The following is a 23,642-nucleotide window of genomic DNA, read 5'->3' as shown; positions in this document are numbered from 1 at the left end:
GCCAGTCAGCAATTTAGTAGCAGAAATATTTAGTGCCGAATATGTATATGTTTGTGTATGTGTATGTACGTGTGTATACATCTATCAAAAACAAAAAATAGCAGTAGAAATAGCTCTAATAAAGTATTGAAAGTATCAGATTGGCCAGGTTATGGCCAAGTGTTTTAATTATAAATTTGAAACAAATTGATGTGAAACTCGTGTAGTTTTCTATAGAGGTACTCATGTGAGAAAGATATAAAGTTCTTGAAAGTTAAGATTACATTATTCTGATTTAAATTCTGAAGAAAATCAATTGAAAAAGTTCTAAGATATCAGAATAAGAACATCTCTTAACGTAAGCATATAATAACAAATGGAAGTAAGTATCAATCGTTGGCCAAATCCATTTTATGTGTCATTTGACCTAAAAACGATACGTACATACATATGTATATAGCTTGAGGAAATCGTTAATCAATAAGCACTCAAGCTATATTATTAATTTTATGCTTCTGCAAATGCAATTACCATTAAAATTATATGGTTAGCTAGTTTTTTTCAGGTTGTAATCAACAAGTCTGGCAACACCATGCCGCACGCACACAATTGAAGGCGGAGATTTTATGTTTATGCTCGTTGTTGTTGTTCACTAAACAGGGAATGCCAAGGACCTCGCCAGGCACCCAACAGACACACACACACACATATGAATATATGTATGCACGTGTTGGCGGCCACGACTGCGGTTTTTGTTCGACGACTACAGCTGTCTGCTTGATGTTGACCGACCGGGATTCGTAGTAAATTCAAACGAAGAGTGAGAATATTTCACTAGAAAAGACGAGATCCTGCAGCTTGGCCATAAAAATACGAACAAATGAAATTAAAGCAGATACGTAGTACTAGATGCAGATGTTTTCACTCACAAAACAAAAAAAGCATGCAAATTGAAGGGGGCAAACCATGATGATGATAGGTGTCTGCAGATAGTAAAGCATATTCCCAGGGGCACAGTACATCCTACCGTCAGAGTTTAACATTATTCTCTTCTTTCTGTTGTTGTTGTTGTTGTTGTTGTTGTTGTTGCTGCTGATGCTGTTGTGCTTAGCAACTCAATAAGCTATAATTTTCTTGGCCACAAGAAACGATACGATGCGACTCGAAATTCGCGCTTCTGAACAACGGAAATTGAAGATGAAAGCGAAACAGATAGCGCATAGAACAGACACAAAAGACACCTTAAAGGATGCGAATGAACTGATGAGGAGGAAAGCTCACAAACTCACAGAGAGTGTGGAGTGTGTGAGTGGAGGGAGTGGTGGAGGGAAGATGTCCTCAGGCTCTGAATGCTCGACAGCTTGGAAAATCGAAAAATTGTGCAAGGCACGCATAATTGAAATTCATTGTTGACTTTCTCCCCGTTTTGCATAAATACATATACCAGTAAACGGCAAATATATAATTGACTTTTCGAAATAAATTCAAAATATTTGCTCAACAAAGTAGGTCAGGATTTCGGAATTGTCTGTCAATTTTTTTTTTTTTTTTTAAATTTTTTTTTTGGAATAGGTCATTAAACTCATTCAATAAAATTTATAATTTTGCTGTTTTTTTGCTTTTTTTTTTGTTGACTTTCTTACCCGTACTCAGATTTAATGTGCCCATAAAAAGTGCCATTAAGAATCTCGTTTATTTGCATTTCGAAACACTCATGCACGTGGCTCTGGTTTACAGTTACCAAATAACACAAAAAACTACATACTGACACACACACTGGCACACTAACTCACACGCACAAACACACATGCAGACGCAATAATTCATATAGAGTAGTAACCGTACTTGAATGCGTAAATGTAAATGTTAGTTGTGCGCACTCCGTCTTGCCAAGTTGTGTACTGGCCAACAACAATCCAGGCACTAAAAGCAGGCAACCCAAGCATACGCATACATATGAATCCTGGCAAGGGCAAGTACCCAGAGTCAAGTCGCGTCTCTGTCGCGTCGCGTGGAGCATAGCAGAGCAGAGCAGGGCCATTCAGTTGGCGTCGCTGCCTATGCTCTATTGACTCAAATTTCCCAGTCTGTTCAGGTAAAGGCAGAGGCAGGAGCAGCAACAGCAGCAAAGCAGCAGCCGCAACAACTTTGTCCGGGCCCAACGAATCGAGAGAATGGGTACACAGGACCCACCATATACATATACATACATACATACATATACATATAACTGTTGCTCCAAACCAATTGTGAGAGAAGCTCTCTCTCTCTCTGAGAGGAATATACTGGCAGTGTTGCTGTGCTGCAGTCAGAATTAAAACTGTTGCGCCTTTTTGCTCCTGCCCAAGTCACAATTCTTTGTAATTTATAACACGTAAAAGCTTTTTTGACATAGTTTTTTGGTGGATAGGAAGCTTTTACGCTACCCTTAATACTGAATGTGGGTGTTTGTTTATATTTTCTTCTTGGCAGAGCATGTGTTTTAGCCACACACACACATGCGCTTGGTTAAAGTTATTGTTTGACCGACTGAAAAATGACATTACTTGACATAAGTTGGTGCGCCTTTTGTTGTTATTCCTGACCACAATAAATGAGTTAATTTCATGTGGGTCTCAAAATTGTAAATCATTTCTTATGTTCATATAGAAAAAATAAAAATGCCCTGGCATTCTCAACTTAATACGAAGCGCTTTAAATTTCTTTAAAATTGAAATATTTCTCAATTTCTCGTATTTAGAGAGATTCATTATAAGCCCAAAAGAGAAACAACAAAAAAAAGGCTCAGCTACACAAGAACTGTATTCAATTTACATATTTTTTGGTGGCCAAGTAAACAAAAGAGAAAAGCTAACGAACACAAAAACAAAACAAAAATAATTAATTAGATGAATCACGCCTTAAAACTGGGCCAGCAAAATATTCATTCCACCCAAATAACAGTGGAATAGTGCAGAATTTAAAAGCAAAGAAAATCGTTGAATCTTTTCTTTATTCTAAATCTCTCAACATTTGCACACTTCTCCGTGATTAAAATTTTACAATATAGTGCCTGACTAAAGTTTTTGTTCCTAATATACATATAACCAAGTAAGGTTATTTGAACATTGTTTCGATTTTAAGTCCAAATACTTTGATTGGGCTACCACTAGAGATCTTTTTTCCAAGGGTTCACACAATACGAGCTCCATATCCCGGAATTTCAAAATTTTACCATAAAAACTTTTAAAAATTTAGGAAACTTACTTAAAGTACATATATAGGAAATAAGCTTAATTAAGCTTGTTTTATGCCTCTAAAAAACACACATAAACCCCTAATCTTGTTTTCTAGTAGTTTAAAATTAATAACTATGTATTTAGACTTGTATATTTGCCTTGTTGTTGTTCGCTCAAAAAAATATGCTACAGAAAATTTGTATCTTACTTGTGTAGTCTTTGCTTCACTGTACCGAACCGAGCTTGCCATGGCAAAAACACACAGCTAAATGCCAAACAAATTAAATTGTAATTAATCATGGGGCCGATCCCTACAATCCCCACTTTCTCTTATCATTAAGCAAGAGCACGTGCTGAGCGACCTATGACAATGTTCCTCTTCCGCTCTACGTACCGACAGCAGTAAAATGTGTGCCAATTAATTACACAAAACGCATGAAAGGCCAGATAACCTAAGAGAAAGCCAAAACGAGCTGCGACAAAGAAACAAAACAACAAGAAGTTATGCGAGGCGCCAAAGCAACGTTGCATATTTGAGCAATTAACAGCTCCACAGAAAAATTGGCACCTGTGCGACCTTGGTTAGTTATAGTCTTCTTCTTGCCATTAAACGTAAAATACCCAACAAGAACATTATCGCAAAAGCCATTAAAGATTTATTGATATATCTATATTTTTATACATGCATGTGACTACAAGTGTCACTCTATATTGTTGATGATTAAATTCAATTAAATATGCATATGTGTATGTATTCTAATATTCATTTGCTTTCTGTCTATGTGTATCAGTGTGTGTGTGAGTTGCTTCTGACCCAGTTACTATATTTCCACGGTTGGTAGGGTATCAAAAGTAGCAATTCCAGGAAAAACTGGGGAACCAAGATTACATTTATGAAGGTATACTGACTTTTTAATTCTCTCTTTGCTTAAAGGTTAAAGTTTTATTCCCAATTTTTGCATTTCCTAAAATGCTTTTGATTGTCTTTTAAATTAAAATGCTTTAGAACATAAATTTTTCTTTTTCTTGCTGCTAAGGGTATAAAGACAACTGACTCAACTGAATTTCGATTGCCTATAGCGTTTTTTGTTGTTTTTCCACCTAAGCCTTTCTATGTTTTTTCTATGGTTTGTCATAATCAGAAATTGGTGTGTTAATTAAATTGTTTAGTTTTCGTTTTCAAGAGGTTTCCGTCGTATGTATGTAAGTGGTTACGCAATTAATATCAATTAGAAGTAAGCGACAAAATGTGTCCCTGTGTGCGTGCGCAATTGATTAATTGTTTTACTTTACGACATAAAACATATGATGATTTAATTTGAAAAGTGCTCAGTTCTACATAAGAAATTTAGTGATAGATAACTATCTAAACTATAGTATCTTAAAGGCAATGAAAATCGAATATCTGCCACATTTGAGGACCAAGTTTAAGGCAAGGGAATTGGCTCCATTTATTATGAACTACGCACAGACTGCAAAACATTTATTCACAACTATGGCAAGCCTTTTGTTGCTATTTACCGTGGGTGTATGCCGTATATAATCGGCCGGGAGTCTGCCAAAGAGCCTTAGCAAAGGTGTTGCATATTTTGGGCTAAACCATCACCAGATGAATTCCCCGGCGACCCGCTCAATGGGAACAGAAGCAGCCGCAGGCCAACAGAGACACCACAAGGAGGTGGTAAGGACGTGTCCGTGCGTTTTGTTACTTGTTACACATTGTGCCAAAAACCATTATTTCTTTCATTTACTCGATTTTCGTGCTTTCCATCCTTTATTGTTGTTTGCTCGAGTGCCGTTATCATTTGTTGGTTTATTCTGCCGCACCATATGTGTCTGGTTGGCATAAGGACCGCACTTCTCGCTCCCAAATCCACACGGAGCCATGTCGTTTTATACTTGCTTTGTTCCCCTGGAAACAAGGAGTGGTGGATGGCACGGCTCCACACTCGAGAAAAGTGCCCAGCAAATGTCGGATTACACGGTGGAAAAAAATACATACTTAGGTAAATATAGAAACGTACCTTTACTTCAGAATACACCAAACAAAGTCCCTAACCGTGCTATTTTTATCTAGTTAATGGCGACTATGGCTATTGTTAGTATTATTTAAAACTTATTCCCATAATTTTTTTTTTTTTTATTTTTTTACCGTGTAAACAAAAGTGTGCTAATTCAAGTATATTTGCCATTTCGTTACAAAATGTGCGGGTGCAATTTGTGTGGGTGTGTGTGTGTGTACGGTGAAACACTTAACAAATGTTCACCATCGAGAGAGATGACCTGTGGCAGGTACACAGCTCGCAGATTCCGTCTGAAGGTATGCGCACATCAACCCACCATTATGATGGCCCATAAAGGGAGTTGCGTTCCTTGACCTTTGACTTTAGACATTGTTTATGGTATGTGCAAAAAAACTGTAATTTCATAAGAGTGGTTAGATGAGCCTTTTCATAGTCTCACCTTTGGGTCAAAGAAATTAAGTTTCAAGCTAATTAAATAAAAGGAAATGAACTTGTACATTTTTATTAATTATTATTAATTATTCAAATCAAATAGACGTTTTGCAGAAATATCATAGTTCTTTAATGATTGACAATGAAAGTGATTGGCGTTGAGTTAAGCTGCCCCATATCAGTTTATAAATTTAAATTGGCGGTCACAAACGAATCGATTAAATTAAAATAAATCGATATTTTCAATAGGCACATTTGGTTCTTATTTCCAGCCCTGGTACCGGCTTGCGCACAGCTGATTTTTGTTTTGCTTTTGCACGTTTTTATTCCTTTGAAATTCTCTCGCATAAACAAAACTATTTTTAAATCAAATTGCCCAAACAATTAAACGAGGCTAACGAATCAACATCTTAACGCCGACTATTTCATCGAACGGTGGCAGTAAAGTGTCTGTCAGAGTGCGTGTGGTTGCGGTTGGGAAAAGACGTGCCATGGCGGGCAATTAAATTAATTAAACAAAAAAATAGAGTGTGTATATAGCCTAAGAGATCTAAAAGGTGTGCCAAAGAATTCGGAAAGGGTCATGTGTAAACTAGTGATTGGAATGCATTGTAAATCTGATTAACAAGTAATTTGGCGGCCAGGACAAGGACATGCAGAGCCAAAGAGGAAATGAAATAGAGGCCAACTAGGCTGTGCTAATGGCCCCAAAAAGGACAACATATAATCGCTGACATTTTAATTAATCACACTTTCGCACAGACGAAAAATATTGCGCATAAAATCTGAACAATGGACTGATGCGAACAGTTGTTGTCGATGTCTGCCAAAAAAACAAGAAGCCGCTGCATGCAACATCCCAGCATCCCAGCGGTAGCAACAATCGAATTGAGCAATTTGCTAGTTTATGTTATTACGTATACGTGATATTAAAAATAAAGTAGTACGAGGGCCCAGCAAAAAAACCAACAGAGCAGAGTCTGTTGGCAACGACTGAGTCGGTAAAAGGTTGCTGCAGCAGCAGGATGAATAAACGCACCGTCATTATTGTGGGCATTGTTGCCACTCTTCTAGGCCTCGTGCTGGGGGCAAATTTCTACTTCATGTACTATCTGAATATCGAGGAGAGCCAATTGGCCAGTGTTCGAGCCTTGGAGAACATGATACGTCACAAGATGCGTCATCTCAAACCGGCCTATTTGAATCGAAATCCTCGTTTCTTTATGTTTCGCAATAAACTGCTAAAAAATTATAAATTTGCCACATATGAGAATGCCAGTGTTCTCTGGGATATAGCCAATTGGGTGAGTCTGCTGAACCACAATTGTAGGAATTTCTTTGCTTTTGTGGTTTGTATCTATTATAAAAAAGAAAAGAAAGAACTTGATTTGAACTTTACAGTGGCCACACGAGAATGAAATCTATCCACTCTATGATTCATCAATGGGCCAGCTTTTGGAGACATTGCGACGTGAGCCTATTACCCGCGTCAACAATTTGGCAAAGGGCACCCAACTGAAGCTGCTAATGCGCTTATCACACAAGCAAAAGGTAATCTTCAAGCCCCAATGGTATCCCCGAGATGAAGTCATTGAGGGAGCTGTCTATAGTGGTAAAGATCGGCATGCAGCCGAGGTGTACGCCTTCTATTTGGGGGCTGTTCTTGATCTTCGCTGGACACCGATAGTTGTGGGTCGTGTGGTCAACCTTAAAAGGGAGATCTATGCCAATGGGGATGAGGAACTGCAGAACACCATAAAGATCGAAACGGATGAGGATGGTAACGAAAAATATTGCCTATACGGCAAATGTCACTACTGCAACGAAGAAGAGACGGTGTGTGGGGACAGAAGGCACAATATTGAAGGAGTAATGATTTATATTGTGCCAGGAACGCTAGCCAAACGACGATCGCCCTGGCAGCGAACTTACAAAGACGAACGGAGAGCGGTTTGGGAGGACGATATGAGTTACTGCAAGTACGACATAAACTTATTATTTAACTAGGATTGAGTAGCCCGTTTTAAGCATTCAATTCAATTCTTAGATCTTTAAAGAACAAAATGGAAACAATGCGTTTGCTTGACCTCATCGATGTGGCCATCTTTGACTATCTCCTGCAAAACGGAGATCGTCATCATTATGAGACCCGCGAGGAGCGTGTAGTCCTCATAGACAATGGCAAGTCCTTTGGCAATCCCAATAAAGATCATCTGGACATACTGGCGCCCCTTTATCAGTGCTGTCTGTGAGTTTAAATCAAATAACTCAACTTTGAAATTTTGTTACTACTTTCCTGCGATTTTTAGTCTACGGAAAAGCACCTGGGATCGTTTGCAAGTATTTTCTGGTGGTGTACTAACCGAAATCATTGATCGTCTATCCAAAAGCGATGCATTATATCCACTTATCACCGACAAACATAAACGTGGAGTGGAACGCAGACTTCTGGTGATCTATGCCGTGGTGGAGTATTGCATGGACAAGGAAGGTGACAAGATGCTAAAAACTCTATAGATGTGGCCTCAATTAAATTAAGATACTCCTAGGTTGTTGTTACTTCTAAGCCAATTAAACCATTATCGTGGTTTGTTAGTATTTCTGCATATTAATAGGTACATATCTAAGTTTTCCCTGACTAAAAGTTATGCAAGGGCATCTAGTTAATTTAATATTAATCAGTCAATGCTCGAATGGCTCAAACCCATTCTCCATAAATATAAACTTAGAAAATTGTTGTTTTTTATAGATAATATATTTTAGAAAAATGAATTCAATACATTTTAACTACAACATGAATGTGTAAAGTGAAAAATTAATGAATAGCTAGTAAATGGTGGTCATGGTCACTTGGATGATTAAGTGATTCCGTTTCCGGGATTGAGGTCCCTTCGTTCATCTATTTTCCTCTTTTTACATTACTAAATGTAAACAGTTTATTGAATTGTTTGTTGTTCCGATTGTTGGGCCGATTCTAAAAAAGGTACAAGATTAATTTTGTGAAATAATTTCTAATGAATTTTAATATGTTATAACTTACCTTGCCACGTATATCTGCCTTGATCTCTGTGCCACGTGCTCTTTTTGCACCGCCTTTAAACTGCTTAAAGTCCACATTTTTGTAGTTGAAGTTGGGAGCACCTTTTTTGGGCAGTATAACAGGTTGATTCGAACTCTGTGAATGCTGTTGAATGCGCGCTTTCGCCTTGAACTGTTGGTTATTTCTCTGTCTTTTCTGCTGTCGCTTGGACAGAGTAGGAGTAGCGGGAGATGGAGGTTCTAGTGGATTCTTAATTATAGGCATTTCTACAACATCACTATTATCACTTTCACCGTCATCGACATTGATAATAGATGTTTCACTCTTAATTGGTGGTGCAGCAGAAAGTGGTTTGGTATTCTCGTCCAATTTGAGTCTTTTGCTGGAACTGGGTTGATCCTCTAACACGGTTTTTGATTGATGTTTACGTTTCAGCTGCTCCTTCAGTGACATAGAATGATCGTTTGCAGATTCAGTTGTTTTTATTGCCGACTCTACCATTTGAATGTGCTCTGGCGTGGGATCTGCTGGGCACAGGCGACGTTTGAGCAATTCACTCTGCTCCTTTGCGTCTTGTTCCTTTCTCAGTTGCGCGGTGAAGGGTAAAATAGCTAAATAACGTTTGTACGGCATACGCAATTCACGGCTCTCGTTACGAATTGACACCCAACGCAGCTCCTCCTCTGCGATAGGCACTGTTGGTTTGCCAAACAAACTCATGGCTGGTACACCCAAAGAACTAACCTGTTTATCTATATTGGTTCCTGGCAGTTTGAGCTTGCCATTGGCAGTCCTTCTAAGTAAAGTAGGTAAATCATCACGAGTTTCGTCCAGATGGGAAAAGTCGTGAGGACGATAAAGTTTGCTGTTAAAATCCTTGGAACTGACGGGTAAAGGCCGCTGAGTGACGGTTCCGGCTTCTAGAATAGGCTGCAATAGATAAAATAGATGATATTTAAGAAGAAAAAAAATTAATGATTTCAATAAGAAAGACAAGTGGAACTGAGGCCAAAAGCTTTTCATTTTCGAAATATCTTTAAGTACAATCAATTGTTAAGAGCGGTCGTCGTAGAGAACAGGTAACGCTTAGCTTCTGGCATTTGGATTTTGCTTGATAACTCACTTTGACCAGCGGCTGTTCTCGAGCCTTTAGCACAATCTGATGAAGCGTATGCAGTTGCTGGCGCACCAGCGGCGGAATTGGATTACAGCAGGCCAGAATGCCCTGCATCTCACGAGGCAGGCTTTCGGCTATTTGGAGCATCATGTGGTTGGGCATTACATAGCCATAGCTTTCGTCTTCTTGGCGGGCAGTGGTATCGCGCCATTCAAACAATCCGCGTAGCGCATGCAGTTGCCGATTATCAAAGATTTGCTTTGTCTTTCGTACGAGATCCAAATGTGAGTCCGGGCCTATATGGGGCTTTGTATACCGCTTCCGGCACACCTCGGTACTCATCTGGTAGACAGAACGTAGGATCTGCTGATGGCCATTATCCAACTTAAGTAGGTCGTTGGTCAGACACTGATAGACGTAGATCAAATAGTGAGTGTCCTGGCGAGCGTAGTTTATAAGCTCCTGTGGCAAGGGGCGCATCCGCCAGTCCGCTAATTGAAGACTTTTGTCCACATCCAAATCAACATAGTGCTTAAGGAGAAAAGCCAACGAGAGGCGTGCCATATTGAGGGCTTTGGCTGCTCGGTGCGTATCAAACATGTTCACAATATAGAGTGAGAGATCCCGCTGAAGCCATTCAATGTCTAAGTCTGCGCCGTGGAGAATCTTCAATTTCTTGGGGTCAGTCATAACTAGATTAAGTAGTTGCATATCCTCACGTAGGACCAACGTGTCGAAAATATAATCCTTAGAGCATGTAGACATCTGCACGAGGCAAGTGATGCCCATAAAAGTACGATACGAATGATGTTCCACGTCGATGGCTATCTGCGAGGCCTCACTCAGTTCCTTAACGGCTTGCTGCAGCTTCTCCAAATTGTCTACCAGCATTAATTCAGTATTTCCCATAGACGCAGGCAACTCCGGACTCTGCGTTTGCATCTGTCCTTGCGGGGGCTCGAATTTTAGCAACTCAAACTCATAGGGATGCAAATAGGATTGGATGTTGCCTGCTTCATTGTACTCGGGCAGTAGAGCTAAAGGTTTTAGAGAGTTTGGCTTTTCTCGCAGGCGCGGAAGAAACGGATTTTGAGCATTGTTGTCTATTAGCTCCTTGAACTGCAATTGGGGTCTCATTATATTCTTAGCTGTGAACAGGCGGGCAGACACTAGTCCCCGTGGTGCCGTAGCCGGTGAGCGATTCCAACTGCCGGCTCGCCATGAAGTCGAGGAAGGGGATTCCGTTCCAGATGTCGGACTCGCTGAGGCTTGGGGATTGAGCACATCCACCTGTGTCTCTAGCATCATTTGTGGATTACGTCGTAATCCACTTTTTATGTCCAGATTGGTGGTAATACGCTCAAATACAATATCATTACATTCCTGAACCATCTCAAATTGTTCGTCCATGGTGCGCCTGAAAAGGGAGACAATGAACAAAAAAACAATTTAATAGAGTAAAACAATTTCTATTTGGAGGCGGCTCATACTTGTTTATGTCGCCCTTTATCTGCTGGGATTGCAGTACATTGCCAACGAGTCCAACCACGCGTTGAGAAAGGTCATCTATGATCTTGGCGTAACCAGGATAGCTGAGATACAAAGAACGAGCCGTGCCCTGGGGAAAGGCATTGCAGCAGCGAGTGGCGGACACCACATTCCTAAAGGCTTGCTGCAAAGGCATATATTATGGATAAATAATAAATAAAGAACGAGACTATTTTTTATTTACCGTTGTGAAATCAGACAAATTCCCAACGGATGTGATATCCTCCACCGGCTGATGTTCTTTTTCCTCATTGTATATTTCTTGATCCTGCTGCGTTTGTTCTTCTTCTGTTGACTCGACATTCTTCCTTTTCTGTGGCCGTGGCATGTCCTCGTCTATAGTTCCTGGTCTCTTGCGCCTCCGTTCGAACCGAGTTAAAAAAAATGTGCGTTTTCTTCTTCTTCCGAATGAAATAAAAAAACAGCTGTAATTTTGTTAATTGTCAACACTGGCAACATTTGGCAACACTACATTGACATATTCTGTGTAATATTTGGTTGTTAAATTTATGAATTGAACGAAATTTTTCATTGCGCCTGCCTGGACCTAAACTCTCCCGGAATTGAGCCTCCAGCTCCCTCCATCAAAACCATCATGTTTTTGTTGTGTTTGCAATCGGCTTGTCCATCCCTTACATCCCATCCGCAGGCGTTGTTCAACACTTGCAGCATTGCAACCGCATCAATAAAGGGAGGCTCTCTTCTTAATCCAAAATCCCAGAGATCAAGCTGTGAGAGTGGATGTGGTGGACCCAGGCTAGGTCGACGCAGCAATAACAGTGGCAGTAGGCGAATCAGAGGATCTGCGGGAGTCTTCCGATTACTATTCGATCACTCGATCAACATAAGTGGACACCGGCGTGTAGAAAAAAAGTAATTATATAGCGTTTATTTAATCTCTTCAACTAACATACCAAGCAAACTCAACCACACCACCGCATCATGATGGACATATACAGGCGTACTGTGACACGTTTCCCACTGGGCAGCGTGAGTTACATATTCGCATATGGGTCAGGGGTCAAACAGCAACTTGGTTATAAAAATGTGCAGCAACCGGCGGCGAAACCTTCGAGTAGTAAGAGTAGCAGCAGCAACGTCATTGACCTAGTTTTTTGCGTGCGTGATGCACTGGGCTTCCATGCTGAAAATATGCATCGCCATCCAAGTCATTACTCGGCTCTGAGGCATCTCGGTCCAAGATTTGCGGCTCAATACCAGGAGCGTATGGGAGCTGGAGTCTATTTCAACACATTGGTGCCGTTGGAGGATCTTGGCCTGACCATCAAATATGGTGTGGTATCTGAGGAACATCTTATTGAGGATCTGCTGCATTGGCGACATTTGTATCTGGCCGGGCGCCTGCAGAAACCGGTTACAGATCTGGTCAATCCCGCAGACAATCCACGGCTGAAGTCAGCTCTGGACCGAAATCTGCTATCGGCCTTTCATTCCGCCTTGTTGTTGCTACCAGAAAAATTTACTGCTTTTGAACTTTTCCACACCATAGCTTCGCTCAGCTATAAAGGGGATTTTCGGATGATCTTTGGTGAAAACAAGCAAAAGGTTCACAATATTGTCACTCCTCAGATAAACGAGTTCTTTTCCCTCTACCAGCCAGTTATGAGTAAGCTGGATAAATATGTGGCTGTTGACATGCATGGGCAGGAACCAGGCTCCCGTCGTCCGGCCATTCTCTTCGAACAGGATAAATCTGCAATGGCCACGAGTTACCATTTGCGTAGCCTGCCTCGTGAACTCAGACGTCGTCTGCAACGTAATGCCGCCTGTCGCGGTGACTACGCGGATGTGGTGGAGCATCTTTCGATGGCTCCACTGTTGCCCAAAGTTCTACAGGTCTCAGTGAACGACATTGTGTGGCGCAGTAGTGTCACTCAGTCACTGAAGAACATTGCCACAGCGGGCGTTTTTAAGTCCATCGTCTACAGCTATCGCAAGGCCATGAAAACCTTTGCCAATTAGATGCTCTTTCTGCGAAAGGAGACTGCCATTTATTAACTAATTGTAAGCGGCTCATTCATCGTTAAGTTTTTGTCTAGAATATTTTACACCCCAAAGTTTTTACAGTCAATAGAAAAATCGTAGTTGATGCCAAAAACAATAATTGCAGTTTTTCTTTCGCTAATATAGGGTTATATGGGTATCCTTTGATGTCTTGGAATGTATTGATACTAAGCTCCATCTATATAATTTGTTTCATGCTCTTCCGTTTTTCCATAAATTTTTATTTATTGCTTTAATTGAGATTCCTTCTTTGGTTTTTCATCATTCTCAATTCCAGTGTCCAGTGATTCCAGCTCCAGCGATGAGAGCGATCAACAGCAACGCAAAAGAAACCAGGAGACGAGTAGGGACAAGGACAAAAAGCATAAAAAGTCGAAGAAACATAAGAAGGAGAAACGGCGGCACAAGGAAAAGAAACGTAGTAGAAGAGATGAGGACGAATCCCGTGTCGAGAGCCCACGAAATGTTTCCTTGCCTAACGTAAATTGTGTCGAAGATGCCTTCGGTCCTGCCTTGCCACCACACTTGGTTAAATCTGAACCCCCACAGCATGTTATTGGGCCTGTAATGCCCAGCGACCTGATTCAAAAGACATCAGATGCACAATCTCCTACAGATCAGGATAACGATGATGATGGTGCTGCAACTTTTGGTCCAATGCCAAATGTTAGCCAAGTAGAATTAGAGGAAAGGGCGCTTACACTTAAATTGTCTGTTCTAGAGGGCAATGGTCTGGAAGGGTCGACAGCTCTAGATCAGGATCAACGTGAGGAGTGGATGCTTGAGCTCCCTGATGTTGGTTTAAAGGGTGGTCTGGCTGCCCTGAATAACATGAAACGTACCTTCTACCAGGGTAAAGAACGACCTGACTTTAGTGATCGTTCTTCTTGGACAAAAACACCCAAATCTGAAGCTGCATCTATGGGTACCAAATCTATTAGTTCTAAGGAACTTGAAAAGATGGCACAGGCTAAATATGACAGGCAACGCGACGAGGAACAGGAGCGCATGGCTAAAAAACATAAAAAGAAACATAAGAGAGATGAGTCTCTAGTGGAGTTGCATCAAAAAAAGCTGCGCAAGGAACAGAAGGAAAAGGTAAGTCTAATAATTTGAAAAAAAAAATATATATATATAAAAACAATTGTATTTCAGGAAAAGGCATTGGCTGCCTGTGGATCAAAGTCAGAGCGTCGTCCCTTTAGTCGAGATGTAGACTTAAAGCTTAATAAGATTGATAAAAATCAAACGAAACAAATTGTGGACAAGGCCAAGATATTGAATACGAAGTTCTCCAGCGGTCATGCTAAATATCTTTAAGCTCATAAATATGTATATTCTATATTATATAGTATTAAATTTTTTATAATTAAAGAGAAATGTAGTTTTATTTTTATTGTTTCCCATTGGGGATTTCGTATCATCGTTGAGGAGGCGGTTTAGGTTTGGGCAGTTTAGACAATAACATTTGTATATCGTCCTTCTCCTTCCAGTCTTTCCACATCTCGTAAAGGTTGACAATGGCTCGCACAATCTCTTGCACCTTGTCGAGATCCACATTAAGTTCGGCAAACCACTGCTTGGTGGCATCTTTCTGAAGTATAACACAGGCAATTTGTAGGCAGGCAATGGCTATCTGAAGAATGATAAAAGTAAGTAATTGGCTACACAATTCCGAACTAATTTCTTACCTGATACGGCGGATAGAGCAGACACACATCCGTGCGCAATGAATCGTTTACAATACGCCAGGTGAGAGTGAGCAGTTGATCCTCTTGTCCCATGTCTTGCACCAGTTGCAACAATGGTCTGTATGGCTGATAAACAATGAGGCAGCAATCGAGATTCTCTAGTAAATAGAATTCGCACTCCAGAATATGATTCGTGCGGTATGGAAACTCTTGCGTGTAGGCGTAACTAAACTTGGTCTTAATCGCCGATTGGCATATGGATATCAGCCGAGAGTTGGAAATAACACCAAATTCCTCCACCTTGGAAGCCAGCAGAATACAGGTGGGGGCGAGCAGCAAAGGATCTATATTCTTCAGAGAATTGCGAGCATAGAAACGCTTAAAATACACCGTCGCTGTGGCTATAACCTGCTGGCGCAATTTTAGTTGCTCTCCCAGCACCTGAATTACATTGGCAAAGAAGATGAACACCTTTTGATACTCCTCCTCGCTGAGGGCAAGCAAATCATGTTGCCGCTCCCGCAGTAGGTCCTGCTTGTCTAGTATCCATTGCTGGGAGTGCGAGCTCTGCCAAAAGTTTCCAGCCATAGGAACCAATTGATCTGTTCGTAGTCGACTGGTAAATTTCCTTACTAATTTGTTATTATTAGCTAAAATTTTAAGTTTGTTTCAACAAAAGTAGTACACTTTAGAAACAGTGGTCACACTGCGGCTTAAAAACATTGGGAAAAGTTAATGTGACCATTCGCACCTTTTGCATTGCGTAGCCCTAGTCAGCTGTGGATTTTTCATCGGCACCCGCAACGAACGAGGCCGTAAAGGTTTTAAATAATAATTTTAAGCATCTGTTGGAATATTAAACGAGACAAAGCTAAACAATGGCGTTGCGTGTGCTAGGAGTAACGCAGAATATGCGCACATTTATGCGTGGCGTTGATTTGATCAAGGTAAGAGCGTCTCTTCCTCGCAGAAGATTACGAACTCTAATTACGTAATTGTAAATGCTGTAAAAAGAAAATAGCATAATGCAATAAGCTAGTGAATAGGTTATAATATTAAAGATATCTTGTAGCCTTCGTTTGACCAAATCCAGCAGATTTTACAGATCTCTGAAATTTATTAGCGAAAATTGTACTTTTTGAGGTTATGGTGTTTGGGATATATAACATAACATCTTATTTATTTAACATCGCTTATATTTTCCAACAGCGCTACAAATCAGCAGCCACTTTGCAGAAGACCCTGCTGAATATACCCGCCACGCAGGTGACCAAGTTGGACAATGGACTGCGCGTAGCTAGCGAGGATTCGGGTGCCTCCACAGCCACCGTTGGCCTCTGGATCGATGCTGGTTCGCGATCGGAGAACGAGAAGAACAACGGTGTGGCCCACTTCTTGGAGCACATGGCTTTCAAGGTGAAAAAGTTTTCTGATATATTCTCGTTTTGATTGTATTAAATCAGAGATTTGTGTCTACCCCAGGGCACAGCTAAGCGTTCGCAAACTGACCTGGAACTAGAAGTTGAGAATCTGGGCGCCCATCTGAATGCCTACACATCTCGCGAGCAGACTGTCTTCTATGCCAAGTGCTTGTCAAAGGATGTACCCAAGGCTGTGGAGATTCTGGCCGATATCATTCAGAACTCAAAGCTGGGTGAGGGAGAGATTGCCCGTGAGCGTTCAGTCATTCTTCGCGAGATGCAAGAAGTTGAAAGCAACCTGCAGGAGGTGGTTTTCGATCATTTGCATGCCACCGCCTACCAGGGCACTCCCTTGGGCCAGACCATCTTGGGACCCACTAAAAACATTCAGTCCATTGGCAAATCCGACTTGACCGACTACATTCAAACCCATTACAAGGCCTCGCGCATTGTTCTGGCTGGTGCCGGTGGCGTTAAGCACGACGAACTGGTCAAACTGGCCACCCAGAATTTGGGCCGCCTAGAAGCTAGCCTTTTGCCACCAGAAGTCACACCCTGCCGCTTCACCGGCTCTGAGGTGCGTGTCCGTGATGATTCCCTTCCTCTGGCCCATGTTGCTGTAGCTGTCGAGGGCTGCGGCTGGACCGACCAGGATAATATTCCTTTGATGGTGGCCAACACTTTGGTTGGTGCTTGGGATCGCTCACAGGGCGGTGGCGCCAACAATGCATCCAATTTGGCTCGTGCTAGCGCCGAGGACAGTAAGTGGTTAAGTGTTATAATCTCTGAGGAATTATATAAAATTTCTGTGTTAATTTTCAGATTTGTGCCACAGCTTCCAGTCGTTCAATACCTGCTACAAGGACACTGGTCTTTGGGGAATCTATTTCGTGTGCGATCCCCTGCAGTGCGAGGTAAGCTCAAAGGGATGTCAAAACTATCAACAATTTAATTCCCTTTAATTTCATATTACAGGACATGATCTTCAATGTGCAGTCCGAATGGATGCGTTTGTGCACCATGGTTACTGAAGCCGAGGTCGAGCGCGCCAAGAACTTGTTGAAGACCAACATGCTGCTGCAATTGGATGGAACCACACCCATTTGTGAGGATATTGGCCGCCAAATTCTGTGCTACAATCGCCGCATCCCTCTACACGAACTGGAGCAGCGTATCGATGCCGTCAATGTGTCGAATGTCCGTGATGTGGCAATGAAATACATCTATGACAGATGCCCAGCTGTTGCTGCTGTCGGCCCCGTTGAGAATCTGCCCGACTATAACAGAATTCGCTCCTCCATGTACTGGTTGAGAGTCTAAGTAAGTGTGGGATAGGAAGTGGCCAAATGCCAGGACTCCGCGGTTTGTTGGACGAGTAGTTTAATTCAAGAAATTCAAATTTAATGCAAGAGGATCAGTAAATTCAGATATAAAAAACACCTAAAATATTTAAAAAAATATGTGTGAACCAATATTTATTTGATCGACTTTGAATTCTGTTTATGTTTGTAGGAATATTTTTGTTTTATTGATGTGAGTACTTAATGGGTATGCCACTAAGGCCTTGCTGCACGGCGGCGGGCTCTGTCTGCCCTAAGGCGGGATCCAAGCCTTGCCAGGTGCGATCTTCAAAGCTCAAGCCAGTATTATTGGTCATCAATTCCATTTTGGCTCGCGGTGCAACAGCCAGAGAAGCGGAATTGTCGTCCTGAGATGTGCCACCTCTCATCCGGCCACTTACGAGACTAACATCCTGTTGATCTTCTTGAAACAGAGCCTCCTCGTCGAACGGAAGAAAGCCGCGACCCTCAGGCAGCAAGCTCTTGAAGTCCGTCACATATGACTCGGGATACTTCATATGCCAGGCTGGATTTAGAGCCATCTCAGCCTCGAAAACAGAGACAATGGGCTTATAATAGTCCTTAGAATTATACATGTTATTGAATGGACAACCAATGAGAACAAAACAATCGATCTCCAAAAAGTTGGCCAACTTCTCTGGATTAAGGCGGCCCACAGAAAGGAGTTGTGTCTTTATACCACGTCCCTTAGCCATAGACTGTAGTCGGGCCACCACATCGAGATATCCCTCTGCTGTAAGAGTGGCCACAACCAAGCCCAATGTCTGGGCATCCTTGCACTTCTCTATATAATAGTAGCGTCTACGAATGTATTGGGCTGTCAATGGATTCTTTGCGCTTAGTGTATGGGAAACACCATCGAAGATGTGCCATTGCAAGGCCGGAGTGGTAAGCGAGAGATTGGCAAAGCGTTGATTATCTGAACCCACGAAGACACAAATGCGTTCACCAGCTGACTCCGATAGAGGTTTTAAAGCAGATGCATCCTCTGCTGGCAATGGATAGACGTCCACATGGAGTTCTTTTGGTTGCAGTGCTTCCTTTAATTGTCTGCAGAGATTGTCGCCCTCGTTCGGCTCCTCGTTTAAATGCTGATAGCCAATATCCAGATATATACATACTTCACGTTCTGTGCACTCTGCCTTCAACGCGATAAGGTTATTAATCAGCTCGCGCACTTCCAATGGTAGCTCTGGATACAGATACAGGACAGGCAGCCGGCTGGCTTTGCTACGGCAAGCATTTCCAAAATGAATTACACTGTCTGCCTCTACATGAGCCGCGGCTATTTCGTCTACGCAGCAGCTGCCATATGTTGTATCTGCCAGAATGAAAGTCTTGGCACTCGAACCCAAAATCGCCTTCAGACTTTCACTGATGACATTGCTGTGGGGCAAATAGTCATCCGGAAACTGTAGGCAGATCTGTAAAACTTACTTGATTAGTATAAATGACTAATAAAAGGATTTGAAATTACCCTTTGGTAACCATTTTGCCGTATCCAACCGCTGCTAACTTTTTTGTGTCTCTCGTTCCAGATCTGTTCGAGACTCACCACCTGGTCATCCTGCACTTCCGTCTGACGCTCTAGAGCTGCCGTCTCTGAGCTTGAGAAAGCTGACGCTGATCCTACGTCGTTACTTGTCATGGTTCAATTTCTTAAAAAAAAAAATACGCAAAATAAACAAAGCAGAGACAACACACTATAAATAGTGCTGTAAAATTCTTCATTAAATACTGGGAAATACCAATATCACACTTCTCGCCTTCTCGCATCGATATCAACAACAATCGATGAACTGTCATCCCTAGCATAAGAAAATTTTTGAAGTGTTTTTTCCTGCGCGTAAAAATTAATTTTCTCCCAAAAATATTTACTTTGCCGAGCTATAATTATCTGTAAGGAAATATTCAAAGTGCAAAAAAGGTGTTGCTGGTATCATCGAGCGACGCAAGGATAAATTGGAGAGTCAAAAAGAATAAAAACTTTCGGCACAAGAGTTTTCAGTGCTGCGCATTGAAAATTGGAAGTGTCATATAAGAGCCATTAGGACAGCGTCGTAAATGTAAGTAAAATAGCACGAAATGTCTATAGCAGATGTGTGTATACATAGAATGCACTCATTTTTACTTTTAATTTATCTATCATGGAGTGAGTCAACTTCAAGGCTGTTTATCGTTGTTGTGACAACTATAATTAGAATACAGTAAACCCCTAATATGGTGGATTAGATTGCCTTGCAATAGTATCTTGCTTATCCCCTAGTCACAAGAAATGCTTGCAGAACTGTACCTATGCTAGCAACTGTCAGTTTCTATAAATATAATTTTATTGTTGTTGGCCATAAACCATAACTAAATCCACGTAATTGAAGATTTCACTGTACCACGCTTTGACTCCCTTTCCATTTCACATGTCATAAAAAAATTGGAATATTCGATTTGCTAGAGGGATATTTCGATGCTCGAGGCCAGGTGTTCATATTCGTCAAATGATTGCATGATATGGGCCAAGTGATTTGGCTTAAGTAGCAGCTGTCAGCCCATAATATACCTGTCCTTTTTATCCTTTTCTGTTTTTGTCGACTACCTGACACCAACTCTTGCACTATATAACTGATATCATTTCTCTTTTACATTTCAGTTGCAAACCAAGTTTCAACCCACAAACACATAACGCACAAAAACCAAAAATAAAACACAGTTCAACTGTTTAATATAAAGCAGAAAAAAGTGTCGGAAAGGAAAAGTGTCATATCATCATATACAGCGAGTTCTCTAATTGCATCTATATACCTATATATATAAATAAACGATCACAATGGTTCACACTGGCATATCTCTGAACGATCGCTTCACTCAAATGCAATCGCAAGCTGTGAAGCAATCGCGGCCTCAGCGCAGTCGTTCCCAGAGTCGTTCACGGCGCATTGTGAATCCAAATGTGTCGGCCGCCAATTCGCGCCTATTACAGGAATTCAAACGGAAGCATACCGTGCAGACGGCCCTTAAGTTGAAGCGCGTACGTGTCCCCTAATACTAGATAAAAAAAAACTAAAACAATTCCATTGTTGCAATCACTGCAAAGGACCATAGAGAAATGAGAGATAGAGAGAATGAAAGAGTGGGAGCAAAAGAGCAGACATAAAGGAAGAGAGACGCCTTCTGCGTTGACCCCCCCAAACCCCAATATACATATATATAGAAATATATATATCTATATCTCAGTCTCCCAGACTCTTCTTGACTCTTCTTTGACACATTGAAACGCTGCGCTCGTTCAAATCAATTATATGCATCCTTACAGAGAAGCCTGCGGAACTCAGCTGGCGGTGGCGGCGGTGATAGCGGTGCCTCCCGCGGACCTCGCATTGGCGGCGTTAAACCTGTGCGATTAGGCCCAAATGGCAGACCCATGCGTTCCAATAACGTGACACATGTAGCAACGTAAGCAACACCCACAAAAAAAAAACAACCAAAAGATCGTCATTGGACTACAATTCTTCGTCAATTCTACTTCATCCAGGATGCGTGCCGATTTGGTGGCCAATGCACGGCGTCGCAGCAATAGCTCGAATCGACCATCACGCTCTTCTTCACAGGTCGGCGGTCTACGCCAGCGCTTGGGTCAACGGCGATCTAATGTGGGTGGCGCTGCAGAGCGTGTGGAACGCCGCAGGCAGCAGCAGCAACAACAGCAGCAGCCATTGGGACGTCGCAATCGTTCCCGGTCGCGTTCCCGTCAAGCCCAACCTGTGCGCTCTCGCTCTCAGAGTCGTGGACGTGAACGGTCTCAGAGTCGTCCCCGCTCACAGAGTCGCAATCGTTTTGCTGGCGGTCGTAATGCAGGTGGCCAACGCCGTGGTGGCGCAGCAGCAGCAGCAAGATCGAGTTCGAGTGGACGCCGAGTCTCTGTCAAGCAGCGTCTGGGCGTACGTCCTGGCCAAGCATCTGCAGGATCAGCAGCTGTTGGCAAAGACAATCGCCGTGTTCCACGTCGTGGAGCAAGTAAATTGCGCGGTGTAGCCGGTGGACGTGTTGAGAAACGTCGGAACAGTTCGAACCAGGCCCAGAAGGGTGTATCAGCCTCCCTATCTGGACGTGGACGCCAACGGGGACGGTAAGTCAAAGACAATTTTATGAAGTGAACGCACGAATCACAATTCCCTCTTCCGTTTTTCTCACAGATCTGCTGCTGCTGCTCCTGGGGCTGGCAACTCTGCTGCTGCCTCGACATCCCGTCGCTCTCGTTCTAGAACTCGCGCTGCGGTTAATGCTGGTTTGGCTACACCAACTAATAGGCCAATAGGTCGTGGCAAAGTGGCCAATAAGGCTGCCAACAGAAACGGTAACAAGAATAACAACAACAGCAAGAGGAACAAAAATTCGGCGCTGGTTGGCAAGGCAAAACCGCGTCAGCAAGTGGCAGGTGCTGCTCGCCGCGGACGCAGTCGTAGTCGTGCTAATCGCAGTGATTCAGGTAAAAGCGTAACAGATTGGGTCATTGTTGCCAAAGGATTTGATCGGATCTAACTGCAAAGAAGAAAAAAAAGTTTAAATGTTTCAATTGTTCTGTTCTTATTGAATTTTTATCAAATAATCATACCGTTTTCTATCCCCAAATTGTCATTTAGGCAAGGCGCAGCCGGAAGTGAAGCGTGAAGATCTGGATAACGAACTTGACCAATATATGTCCACCACAAAATCAGAAATGGACTACTTACTCAAGTAGAGAATCGAATAAATTGATGGCATAAACCACCGGCGTAGGCAACTAATACAACAAATATCCGTATATCTCTTTAATCTTTAAGTTAATTATAACTCCTAGTTACTGATTAGCTTTAAGCAATCGTGTTTAGTGTTTTTTTCCTGTATATAATAACATGACATCCAATCCAATCAATTTAATATGAATTGTCCCATAAGTTAATTTATGAATTTGAATTTTGATATTGTCACCTGAGACATCAGATCGGCATAGTATATTACCATACGTGACATTATGTAAGTGCATTTTCAAATCTGAGTAAATATTTTGAAATACATACTGCACTTAGAATCTCTGAATATTTAACTTGAGTAAGGCCAAATGACACCTCTAAGGAAACGGGACTTGAAAACTTTCAAGGTGGTCCTTTTATGATGGAATTGACCAATCGACGGCCAATTCAACTTTGCAAAATGTCATCGGGATCGTCCTGTGTATGGTCAAGGCACTTTTCTTCTTTTGTTTAAATACCAAATTGCAAATTGCACCAATCGTCAAAAAAAAAAAAAACACATTTAAAACTACCAAATCCTTGTAACGACATCTCTCCGGATGATTTTAACAGAGTTTGTAATACAAATTTCGTCGTTTATTAAATGATGAAAACGAAAAAAGGATTATTTTCCTAAGACAACATATCCAAAGGATATTGGTGGTTTTCAAATAACCCTGCCAATGAACTTTCCAAGATCTAGTAGTGTAAAAGGGCTAGTTATAAATCGGCCCCGTCGTAATTGGTAATTGTCCTGCGGAGATACGGTCTAATATTTTTATTTCATTTGGAGTACGAAATTTGTACTGGCGAAAAACTGGTAGAACAGGCGAACATAAATTCCAGGTTCTTGAATCTCTTTTAAAGAACTAATAATTATAATCAAACTTAAAACGATATTGGAATCTCTTGCATCTACAAATTATTAGTGATGTTTGCAAACAATATTCTAAAATCTGCTAAATTTTCTGTTGTACACTTCTGGGAGCTTATTTTCCAAACCCAGATCACCTGATTTTACGA

At 41.7% G+C, this 23,642-nt stretch overlaps 7 protein-coding genes across 8 annotated transcripts; 4 read left to right on the top strand and 3 right to left on the bottom strand.

Annotated features, from left to right (window-relative positions):
• Nucleotides 1–5,955: 5,955 nt before the first annotated feature.
• LOC6650365 (glycosaminoglycan xylosylkinase homolog) lies at nucleotides 5,956–8,452 on the top strand. The gene is made up of 4 exons (XM_002072831.4): nucleotides 5,956–6,957; nucleotides 7,055–7,632; nucleotides 7,701–7,901; nucleotides 7,963–8,452. The coding sequence occupies exons 1-4, from the start codon at nucleotides 6,679–6,681 to the stop codon at nucleotides 8,168–8,170; spliced, it is 1,266 nt and encodes a 421-aa protein (XP_002072867.1). The 5' UTR covers nucleotides 5,956–6,678; the 3' UTR covers nucleotides 8,171–8,452.
• Nucleotides 8,387–11,781, bottom strand: LOC6650364 (exosome component 10). The gene is made up of 5 exons (XM_002072830.4): nucleotides 11,543–11,781; nucleotides 11,301–11,482; nucleotides 9,817–11,227; nucleotides 8,694–9,623; nucleotides 8,387–8,627 (listed from the first exon to the last, which is right to left on the bottom strand). The coding sequence occupies exons 1-5, from the start codon at nucleotides 11,684–11,686 to the stop codon at nucleotides 8,553–8,555; spliced, it is 2,742 nt and encodes a 913-aa protein (XP_002072866.1). The 5' UTR covers nucleotides 11,687–11,781; the 3' UTR covers nucleotides 8,387–8,552.
• A 35-nt stretch (nucleotides 11,782–11,816) lies between these two features.
• Nucleotides 11,817–14,752, top strand: LOC6650362 (phosphatidate cytidylyltransferase, mitochondrial). Of its 2 annotated transcripts, XM_002072828.3 has the most exons (3): nucleotides 12,173–12,231; nucleotides 13,661–14,481; nucleotides 14,539–14,752. In XM_002072828.3, coding segments are annotated over exons 1-3 (987 nt in total). In that variant the 5' UTR covers nucleotides 12,173–12,230; the 3' UTR covers nucleotides 14,704–14,752. The 2 variants fall into 2 exon arrangements, with proteins under 2 accessions (XP_023035924.1, XP_002072864.2); XM_023180156.2 differs by lacking the exons at nucleotides 13,661–14,481; nucleotides 14,539–14,752 and adding an exon at nucleotides 12,318–13,480 and having other exon boundaries at nucleotides 11,817–12,231.
• LOC6650361 (cyclin-C) lies at nucleotides 14,753–15,787 on the bottom strand. Its single transcript, XM_002072827.4, has 2 exons — nucleotides 15,075–15,787; nucleotides 14,753–15,019 (listed from the first exon to the last, which is right to left on the bottom strand). Exons 1-2 carry the CDS (start codon nucleotides 15,660–15,662, stop codon nucleotides 14,804–14,806), a joined length of 804 nt encoding a protein of 267 aa, XP_002072863.1. The 5' UTR covers nucleotides 15,663–15,787; the 3' UTR covers nucleotides 14,753–14,803.
• Nucleotides 15,788–15,831: 44 nt separating this feature from the next.
• Nucleotides 15,832–17,969, top strand: LOC6650360 (mitochondrial-processing peptidase subunit beta). Its single transcript, XM_002072826.2, has 5 exons — nucleotides 15,832–16,021; nucleotides 16,284–16,490; nucleotides 16,557–17,256; nucleotides 17,318–17,409; nucleotides 17,471–17,969. Exons 1-5 carry the CDS (start codon nucleotides 15,953–15,955, stop codon nucleotides 17,813–17,815), a joined length of 1,413 nt encoding a protein of 470 aa, XP_002072862.1. The 5' UTR covers nucleotides 15,832–15,952; the 3' UTR covers nucleotides 17,816–17,969.
• On the bottom strand, nucleotides 17,944–19,577 carry LOC6650359 (2-(3-amino-3-carboxypropyl)histidine synthase subunit 2). The gene is made up of 2 exons (XM_002072825.4): nucleotides 19,334–19,577; nucleotides 17,944–19,280 (listed from the first exon to the last, which is right to left on the bottom strand). Exons 1-2 carry the CDS (start codon nucleotides 19,502–19,504, stop codon nucleotides 18,021–18,023), a joined length of 1,431 nt encoding a protein of 476 aa, XP_002072861.1. The 5' UTR covers nucleotides 19,505–19,577; the 3' UTR covers nucleotides 17,944–18,020.
• A 61-nt stretch (nucleotides 19,578–19,638) lies between these two features.
• LOC6650358 (serine/arginine repetitive matrix protein 2) lies at nucleotides 19,639–22,904 on the top strand. Its single transcript, XM_002072824.4, has 6 exons — nucleotides 19,639–19,922; nucleotides 20,501–20,878; nucleotides 21,164–21,303; nucleotides 21,383–21,976; nucleotides 22,044–22,336; nucleotides 22,491–22,904. Exons 2-6 carry the CDS (start codon nucleotides 20,678–20,680, stop codon nucleotides 22,586–22,588), a joined length of 1,326 nt encoding a protein of 441 aa, XP_002072860.2. The 5' UTR covers nucleotides 19,639–19,922; nucleotides 20,501–20,677; the 3' UTR covers nucleotides 22,589–22,904.
• The last annotated feature ends 738 nt before the right edge of the window (nucleotides 22,905–23,642 follow it).

The sequence above is a fragment of the Drosophila willistoni genome, chromosome 3R (assembly GCF_018902025.1).
Source record: "Drosophila willistoni isolate 14030-0811.24 chromosome 3R, UCI_dwil_1.1, whole genome shotgun sequence".
NCBI classification, from domain to species: domain Eukaryota; kingdom Metazoa; phylum Arthropoda; class Insecta; order Diptera; family Drosophilidae; genus Drosophila; species Drosophila willistoni.
Note: the sequence above shows the minus strand (reverse complement) of the source record. Positions and strands in the feature narration are given on the sequence as shown.

Coding starts and splice junctions, on each gene's coding strand:
- LOC6650360 (XM_002072826.2), top strand. CDS start 15,953: ATGGCGTTGCGTGTGCTAGGAGTAACGCAGAATATGCGCACATTTATG. Junction 16,022..16,283: donor GTGGCGTTGATTTGATCAAG/GTAAGAGCGTCT, acceptor ATTTTCCAACAG/CGCTACAAATCAGCAGCCAC. Junction 16,491..16,556: donor TGGAGCACATGGCTTTCAAG/GTGAAAAAGTTT, acceptor TGTCTACCCCAG/GGCACAGCTAAGCGTTCGCA.
- LOC6650362 (XM_023180156.2), top strand. CDS start 11,954: ATGTTTTTGTTGTGTTTGCAATCGGCTTGTCCATCCCTTACATCCCAT. Junction 12,232..12,317: donor CACCGGCGTGTAGAAAAAAA/GTAATTATATAG, acceptor GGACATATACAG/GCGTACTGTGACACGTTTCC.
- LOC6650365 (XM_002072831.4), top strand. CDS start 6,679: ATGAATAAACGCACCGTCATTATTGTGGGCATTGTTGCCACTCTTCTA. Junction 7,633..7,700: donor GACGATATGAGTTACTGCAA/GTACGACATAAA, acceptor TTCAATTCTTAG/ATCTTTAAAGAACAAAATGG. Junction 7,902..7,962: donor CCCCTTTATCAGTGCTGTCT/GTGAGTTTAAAT, acceptor TGCGATTTTTAG/TCTACGGAAAAGCACCTGGG.
- LOC6650361 (XM_002072827.4), bottom strand. CDS start 15,662: ATGGCTGGAAACTTTTGGCAGAGCTCGCACTCCCAGCAATGGATACTA. Junction 15,020..15,074: donor TGCTCTATCCGCCGTATCAG/GTAAGAAATTAG, acceptor ATCATTCTTCAG/ATAGCCATTGCCTGCCTACA.
- LOC6650358 (XM_002072824.4), top strand. CDS start 20,678: ATGGTTCACACTGGCATATCTCTGAACGATCGCTTCACTCAAATGCAA. Junction 20,879..21,163: donor CGGCCCTTAAGTTGAAGCGC/GTACGTGTCCCC, acceptor GCATCCTTACAG/AGAAGCCTGCGGAACTCAGC. Junction 21,304..21,382: donor AACGTGACACATGTAGCAAC/GTAAGCAACACC, acceptor TACTTCATCCAG/GATGCGTGCCGATTTGGTGG.
- LOC6650364 (XM_002072830.4), bottom strand. CDS start 11,686: ATGCCACGGCCACAGAAAAGGAAGAATGTCGAGTCAACAGAAGAAGAA. Junction 11,228..11,300: donor ATAAAGGGCGACATAAACAA/GTATGAGCCGCC, acceptor CTCCCTTTTCAG/GCGCACCATGGACGAACAAT. Junction 8,628..8,693: donor AGGCAGATATACGTGGCAAG/GTAAGTTATAAC, acceptor TACCTTTTTTAG/AATCGGCCCAACAATCGGAA.
- LOC6650359 (XM_002072825.4), bottom strand. CDS start 19,504: ATGACAAGTAACGACGTAGGATCAGCGTCAGCTTTCTCAAGCTCAGAG. Junction 19,281..19,333: donor GGCAAAATGGTTACCAAAGG/GTAATTTCAAAT, acceptor TAAGTTTTACAG/ATCTGCCTACAGTTTCCGGA.